At 40.7% G+C, this 8,255-nt stretch overlaps 1 protein-coding gene across 1 annotated transcript; it reads right to left on the bottom strand.

Annotated features, from left to right (window-relative positions):
• Nucleotides 1-243: 243 nt before the first annotated feature.
• On the bottom strand, nt 244-7,799 carry LOC139657064 (glutaryl-CoA dehydrogenase, mitochondrial-like). The gene is made up of 12 exons (XM_071534763.1): nt 7,734-7,799; nt 7,182-7,297; nt 6,354-6,386; nt 6,080-6,220; nt 5,790-5,852; nt 5,352-5,522; nt 4,952-5,081; nt 3,458-3,674; nt 3,183-3,286; nt 2,632-2,757; nt 2,268-2,428; nt 244-1,846 (listed from the first exon to the last, which is right to left on the bottom strand). Exons 2-12 carry the CDS (start codon nt 7,282-7,284, stop codon nt 1,773-1,775), a joined length of 1,323 nt encoding a protein of 440 aa, XP_071390864.1. The 5' UTR covers nt 7,285-7,297; nt 7,734-7,799; the 3' UTR covers nt 244-1,772.
• Nucleotides 7,800-8,255: the final 456 nt, after the last annotated feature.

Raw genomic sequence — 8,255 nt, 5'->3', positions numbered from 1 at the left:
TTTTCTCAATATTACATAACACATTGACAGTAAAGTCAGCTTTTATGATATTTTTAGTAACTAAAGCCTTGATTCCCATCTTCTTTATTGAACACTCATGATTATGCCTACAGTTAATATGAGTAGCAAAGGTCAAACTGCACTAGAGAGAGATGAGGATTAATAGTAAAATCCTCACCAAACGACCACACGGCAATTGACAAAGCATTGTATTTTGATGAGAAAAAAAATATTGACAACTGGTGTTAGAGAGGTAATATTAAGGACATCATGGTATTGGTACAGTGTATGATAAAAGAAACAAAAAACAAGCATAACAAGAAATTATAACATAACGTTATAATTTCTCTTATTTTCAAGAGAATTATGCACAACTTGGTTCAACACAACTGTCAACCTGTTTGTGTGGCGTGTGTGTGTGACTTCAACAGACAACACTTAATTTCAACATGTAACAATACACAACTTGGGTCAACATAACTTTTGAACCCAACATTGCAATTGTGTGTGTGTGTGTGTATGTGTGTGTGTGTGTATAATTAGTTTGGGGTAAGTTGAGTTGCCCTGGAGCTGGCAGCACATTTTACCCTACAACCACCATTTTGATGAAACTGCTTCCCACAGCAACTCAGGCCCACAGATACGCTAAGTTTATGACCTTATATTGTACCTTAGACAGCCATTAACTAATATATAATTAAGCCTCAAATGTGTCTACTGCCATTTAAATGGAAGAATCGTGACTTCTTTACCATGATGAAATCACTTGACATAGCAAAAATCACGTTTTTGACTCACCACTTTCATGCTCTCCTTCATCACACTTTCAGGGAAATTATTCTTACTAAATCGATGAACACATGATATACACATGTTACATAAAAACAAGGGGTGGCTCATCTTACCCACAGGCTCAACTTACACCTTATTCCTCTACAGACAACTCGAGTACTTAAATAAGCTGTTTTTATTAAAAGCTCTGATCAACAACATTGACCTTTGACAAACCATGCAAAATGATGACATCTGAGGGATAGAGTCAGTAAAGTGCAAACAGCATTCACCATGGTATACTTAATTGAGGGGTCAGCAAAGTAAGATTACGTTTTACCAATTATCAAATGAAAACAGTATAATTAGAGAAAATAAAAAAAGCTTCACAGGCAATTTGAAACAAGTCAGGGGCCATTTAGGTTCTGTTGCTCTATAATTACAGTATTACGGTAGTGCTGTATGACTTCACTTTGCTTGCATGAGTAATTGCAGCAAATCAGTAACCCCACAATTCTACAACCTCAAACATACCCATGGATCTTGACCTCATTCAAAACTGTTCATACTTACTGTCACTATGGTGAATGACCACAAAATTCTATTCAACAAATTTAACTCCCACTATACACTGGGAAATTGGGAACTGAAAATAAATTACTGCTACGGTATGATGACTGAGTAGAAAAATAGCCCTCTTTAAAGTTGAAAAAACTACCTTTGAATAATTACACTCCAGAAGAGTCCACAAGTTCAGTGACAGACTTACTTTTGAAAATCTGACTCATTTCTCTCAAAATAAAGCTCTCAAATATATATTCTACAAACTTAAGAGAGAGAAAAAAAAACACTTTGATTATACAGATGACAATCCATCAAAGTAATCTGAAAACTGCCTGTGCCTTATTACAGAGTTGACAGGAGATTGACATTTTTTTGACAGGAGGTTCCTGTTAGTTGGCTATCTGCCAAAAGCAGGAACAGCGGTAAAGAGGCCAGATTTATTTTCCCACAGTGAAGGACTGCAATCCAGTGATGGCTCTGCCCAGGATCAGGGCGTGGATATCATGGGTACCTGGAGGAGGAGATACACAGTATGACTCTGGATGAATAGGTACAATACATGTGCAGGTGGGCACTGGTTGGGACTATAATATTCCTTCAGAAATTCATCAGCTGTGATGCAATTTAGTTAAAAAATGAAATCTATTAATGTATATAGTTGCAGTTGTTCCAACCAGAAACTGCCTTCTTTTAATATAATCTGATCGGTTACACTCATTACAATGCTGACGCCTGCTGGTGAAAACAAATACAACACTCCAAATCCAGCTTCATAATGCACACAAGCAAACTGTCAGTAATTCATCTAACCTTTTTTACCCCATGTATCGAAAATAAATGATAAAAACTCCCCTTCCCCTTTCAGTTTCTGTGCTTACACCGAGCTTAAACATGCCCAGACAGAACAGCGTCGCTCCTCCCTCCAGCCTCACCTTCGTACGTGTTGACAGCCTCCAGGTTCATGACGTGGCGGATGATGTGGTACTCGTCAGCGATGCCGTTTCCTCCCAGCATGTCTCTGGCCTGCCTGGCGATGTCCAGGGCTTTACCACAGCTGTTCCTCTTCAGCATGGAGATCATCTCTGGGGCGGCTCTGTTGAGAAGCACAGGCAGACAGCAAATGAGACACTGGATGTCTGTCTGTGGCCACAATGTAAGAGATTGTGTGTCACCACCCTGTGGGCCAAATGCCCCTATACACACTTTGATGTAAGGGCACAAAATAAGAGAACAGTGTTAATTCCATCTATAGACCCATCTAATACACTTCAAGTTAGGTGTTCCTGCTGTATTTACTTCTTCTCATCGATGAGTCTCCCCAGCTGCAGACAGGACTGTAGGCCAATAGTGATCTCCGTCAGCATGTCGGCCATTTTCTTCTGCATCAGCTGATTCCTGGCCAGTGGCACACCAAACTGGATTCTGGGTTAGAGAACAAGATAATCATTTTATTTTCATGTTTATCAACAAATAATTCAAATCACTATAACATTAACTGTATTCGGAACATTTAAGAAATCACATTATCTAACCAAAAATGTGTGCTTTCTGTTGAACAAATGCCCATTTCAGTAAATTAACAGTAGAACTACAATCTAATGTACCAAATAAAATCTTGAGGTACTCAATTCCTTGAGCCCACTAAGCAAAGCAGATCAGGTGTCTAAAATGTTAATAAAAAAGGCCTGTGCCCAGACAGACTCTAAATTGAGTTTTCATCCAATTCCAAATCATCACAATGAAATTACTCTGATACTGGATACAAAGCAATGATGCAACACTCTTGTATGATACACGAATAGCACAGAAATAATCTAAGGGCCATTCCTGGGCTCCGGACTTCCCACCTGTCTAGTGTGTACTGACGAGCAGCGTGGAAGCAGAACTCTGCAGCACCCAGAGCGCCCCATGCAATACCGTAGCGGGCATTGTTCAAGCAGCCAAAAGGACCCTGCAACCAGAGACAGAAGAGCAATTACTCCTGTGTGCAGTACTGATTCCAAAGTGTTTAATTCCATCGAACACCTGAATCACACTGCGTAATTTCACATAAAACTACATAATAGCAACTGTATCCTACTCTGCGTACCATAACCACTGAGTTAGACTTTACTCAACTCACCCCTAGGCCAGAGACTTTAGGCAGCAGGTTTTCCTCAGGAACCTCCACCTCGTCCATGATGATCATACCGGTGGCGGACGCCCTCAGGGAGAACTTTCCCTCGATCTTGGGTGTGGAGAGGCCCTTCATGCCGCGCTCCAAGATGAAGCCGCGGACCTTCCCGTCCTCACATTTGGCCCAGACGACGGCGACGTCCGCTACTGGGGAGTTGGTGATCCTGAAGGTGGCAGTGGAAAAGGAATCAAATGTTAGGGAGAGGCCATTGTGTCAATGGTACAATGGCAGGCCTGTCTAGTTATACAAAGAATAAAGAACATGACAATGAACTGTCACAATACAGTATGGTGGATTTTTTGGTTTTACAATTCCCAGTTGTTCAATAAAACATGCCTGCCTAGACAGTCCCTCAGTAATAATGGCCATAAATACAGACACTAGACAAATGACAACATCTCAGGGAGTTTGATAGTTTAACTGCTCCACCATGTGGACAACTAAGGCTTAAACAGTGGCATGTTGTTTACAAGTCATATGGTGTCATGGGAAACAACAAAAACCTTGACCTTGAAAGTAGAAATGCTACTCAAAATTGTAAGATGACATAATTAATGAGATAAAAGCAAGGTAATTACACTAAAATAGTTTTGTCTGTGGTTGTCATGAACCCTGAATGTCCTTTACACTGAATTCATTCTCTATGTGTGACCAGAATCAGTCAGAATGAATGGGAGTCAATAAGCCTGACACAAACACCAGAGATGTCCAAACATTATGAATATATGCTTGTTAATTTACCGGCAACCAATGTAACCATTTCACCATTATTCAGTTAATTATTCTGGTTCAAAAACATTTACAGGCATGCTGGCACTGGACTGAACTACAACATAAACTCTCAGTGTTAATCTCCTGTACCTGACAGGTCACACTGTTCCCAAGAATTTGTTTACATTCTTTAACGCCGCTTGACCCTGCCTTGAAATAGTCCTCCTGGGATAAAGGTAATCTGAGCACACGCACACACACATACACACATTTCTGCTCTCGCAGTGATGCATAATAAATAACTTAATTCATAATATTGTGTCCTTTCTCAGATGTCAAGCTTTCAAGGTTTGAAAAACGTATAGTCAGGTATTGTTATTAAAACAGTCATCAAAGTCTGGAGTGTGTTTGTAATACAAACCACTAGGTATTTATAGGGAACTATAAAATTGGTAATACAAGATATATCACATTGCCTCTCCTCTATCAGAAAGCAAAAGAGAGTCCTTTATTCAAGGTAATGTAATAAGTAAATCCACAAAGTGTAAACCCGGTACGAATGCCAACTGTCTCTATTGCTGCTGAGGAATGTTATGCATATCTTGGCTGTCAAAGTAGAGTAAAATTTCAATTCCAGTTAGGTGCTTCTCAATAAGGCCTTTCACAGAAACCATTTCAATTATCATTTATTACACACACTACTTCAAGAATTCAACTCAATCTACTCACCAGGTCTTTGAGCCGGTGAGAGTGTAGGTGCGACTGGATGGATTGTACTTGGCTTTGGTTTCCATACCGCCGGGGTCACTGCCGTGGTTTGGCTCCGTCAAGCCGAAGCAACCCAGAATCTCCCCACGAGCTGGGAGTGACAGGGGATTAAGAAAGTGATCATAATGCTGGGATAAATCAATCACGTTTAAACAAAGATCTCAGTTGGTAATCATTGGGTAAATACAGTTAAGGTATTAGTATCCGATAAAAGCTCTACTAAAATCATCACTGTGCCCCCAAGTGTAAGGAAGTACTAAAAATGCTCTGTATACATTCATGGTAATTATGAGTGGATAAAAAAATGCTGTCTCAATGGCATGTATAAATTTAAGTTGTTTCTCCCCTCTTTTCTTCTTACCCAGTCTGGGGAGGTATTTCTGTTTCTGCTCCTCGGTGCCATAGGCATTGATGGGGTGCATGACCAGTGAGGACTGCACACTCATGACAGAGCGGTAGCCGCTATCCACTCTCTCTACTTCTCTGGCAATCAGACCGTAGGCCACATAGCTCGTCCCAGCACAGCCATAACCTTTATATCAGACAAAGGGAGCAAAGTTATCATGAGTGTCAGCAAACGCAGTATGTGAAAAGTTAATCAAGTAAAATATCATCAGGTTTATGTTTAAATGATTTTGGCATGGTACACACACAGTCAGAGATTTCTCAAAAACAAACAACCCTTTGGCCTACAGTGTGCAGATGACCAAAGTCCATCCTAGACAGTTAGCAGTGCACTTGTTAAATAGGGGCATGGCTGTAAAAGACAGTAAAATGGTTCAGTTTAGCTCAGACTCACCTTTGATGGTTGGGCCCAGGACACCCAGCTCTCCCATCTCTGACACAATCTCTCTGTGGAACACTGACAGAAATTGACACAACGAGCTGTCAGATGTGTCAAAGTTTCACCATTGACATTCCATTACTACTACTTGTGTGTATATGAACAAGCCAGCAAAGTGGTGAATAAATGTTGCTGCAGCCTGGACTGGGGAGTATGCCTGTGAAGGTAACATGTAGCACCCATAGCATCCATAAAGCCTAGATCATGCATGTAGGGGGATGAACAGGAGTCTCACTCTGGCTCACCTTCGTTTCTGTTTGCCATCAGGATGCGGGGCATGAGTTTCTCCTGGCAGTAGGTGCGGAAGGAGTCTCTGATCATAATCTCCTCCTCAGTCAGCTGGCCCTCCAGCTCCAGGGCATCACGCCAGTTGAACTGGACCTTGGCTGTCAGACAGTTATTATAATAGCAGTTCTGAAGCCATCAAACCACAGTTAATATGTTTCAGTGTGTGCTTCAGTTTCAAAATGTCACTTGAGAGGGCAATTTCATAAGTTAGTAGCCTATATTAACACCTACGTGCTTTGGGCTTCTGCTCAGTCTTCTCTGCATCTGTGGAAATACAACCCACATATTATCAGTTAATACAAAAGTGCACAGTATTATATTATTATGTATGTATTATTAAGTGTAAAGATTCCCATTGTGATCAACAATAACTTGTTAAAGTTTAATAAAACGGATGATACAGAGATAAAACCCTACTTAATCTCACTTTCTCCCCTGAAATCTAAAATAGTTAAAGAAGAATACTGGTATCATTTAGACTTACAGCTCATTTACTATCTATCTATGTGTAGTTTACATTTCCCCAATCATTTTGCAATGCATATACAATTAGATTTTTCATTATTATTATTAGTAGCTTGAAATGAACTGCTCTCCAGGCTAACAAAGACAAAGAGACTTTCATTTCTTCCTGTGGGTGTCAGTTGATTAACAGTAAGCAGATCATAATGTAAAGCCTGCATAGATATGAAAACACTCAACTCAGGCACAATGAAATAATAAAACAGAAACTGTAACAAAACCAAATTAAGGCTTTGCATTTACTGTGATGGATCATCCATCCCAGGCAATTTTCAAGTCTGGGTTAGTTATTTTTCATACTGTACAAGAATGAATGGCAGCAAATGGCTTCATCTGAAAGTAGGGAAACAAGCCCTCATACTTCCAACTATACTGACTGTAATGTAGAGGGGAAACAGATTGTTGGCACCAACTTCACAAGCATATCCTTTAAAAAAAATATATGTATGTTCTGTTACAAAATCCTTTTGCCTACATTGCTTGTAGTTTACAGCTAGACAACGTTGTCTGTAATGGGTAGCATGTAATAGTGATTACCCCATCTAGCAGGTGCTGCAGTTCCCTGTGCTCTGGAAGCTGAGATGATGGCACATCTCTGAGGGTTGACCAGGAGTCGGCACACAGCGCCTCTCAATGCCATGACGGAGATTATTCTAGAAGATGCATAAGAAATAGGAAAACTTGAGGCGAGCGCAATAAACATTCAACCATATACAGTAGATGCAATGACACGAAGTTTCACATTCCCTCATTTCTCGAATTACAACTACAGCAGCTATCAAAAAGTGACTCTTCTTGCAGTGGCTTCACTCTCACTGCTCTGCTTTGTTGACCTGTTCATTGTCTAGTATGAGGCGACCTGTCAGACAAGCATACCTGTGCGAAAAGAACCAACTGGTACTGGTTTGTTGGCAAGATAGGCTAGCTATGCTATTTAGCGTTAAGTAACGTTAGCCTGCTCGCATTAGCTAGTAACTTGGGTGTGAACTGTAGATAAATTCCGAACGACTATAACGATGCCGTATATGAGCACTGGCTTTGGAAAATACTGGAAATGTGATGATAACTGTAACAGGAAGGAACATTTACCTGTGTTTAGTCGTACAATAATTCCGTGTCCTAGCTTCACTTTGCCTCTCAGGTTGACAGAGCAGAGAGGGCGAACGTCTAAACAGGTACCTACGTCATCGCGTAAAGCAAACCAGATGGCTGAGATGTGTCGCCATGTTGAGTGTGGTATTGCCGGTGAACTATGTGGCAGTAATTAAACGGTGGTTGCCTAAAGGAACTTGTACAAATCAAACCTATTGATTATGCTAAGACAACGCAAAATCTCACATTAATGTATAATGTTGCGGAGGAACTATTTATTTGTGTCCTTCCATCATCACTGAAGATGGCTGCCTTTGGAGGCCGCTTCAGCTCACTCTGTCTGGCAACTGAACAGCGTTTCTGATTGGCTCATTAGCAGGGGTGTGCAGGCTCAAGGCGTGGTTATGGGTCATGTTTCTATTCCCAGAATAAATGGACCCCAAACCTTTTGGCCTACCTGCCCAGACAATAGGCCAAACTTTCATCCCATAAAGTCCTACTTGTATTCTTCTTCGTATT

The sequence above is a fragment of the Centroberyx affinis genome, unplaced genomic scaffold, assembly GCF_046629955.1.
Source record: "Centroberyx affinis isolate AG114_WGS23_722 - 3 ecotype Tasmania unplaced genomic scaffold, CSIRO-AGI_Caff_v1 ptg002616l_1, whole genome shotgun sequence".
Taxonomy (NCBI): domain Eukaryota; kingdom Metazoa; phylum Chordata; class Actinopteri; order Beryciformes; family Berycidae; genus Centroberyx; species Centroberyx affinis.
The sequence above is the reverse complement of the archived record's forward strand: the minus strand, read 5'-3'. Positions and strand labels throughout refer to the sequence as shown.

Bases quoted from the DNA above. Each gene is read 5' to 3' on its own strand.
- LOC139657064 (XM_071534763.1), bottom strand. From the start codon at position 7,284: ATGGCATTGAGAGGCGCTGTGTGCCGACTCCTGGTCAACCCTCAGAGA. The intron at 6,387-7,181 runs GTAATCACTATT...GTATTTCCACAG, and splicing joins TGCAGCACCTGCTAGATGGG to ATGCAGAGAAGACTGAGCAG. The intron at 1,847-2,267 runs GTGAGGCTGGAG...CTCCTCCTCCAG, and splicing joins GGCTGTCAACACGTACGAAG to GTACCCATGATATCCACGCC.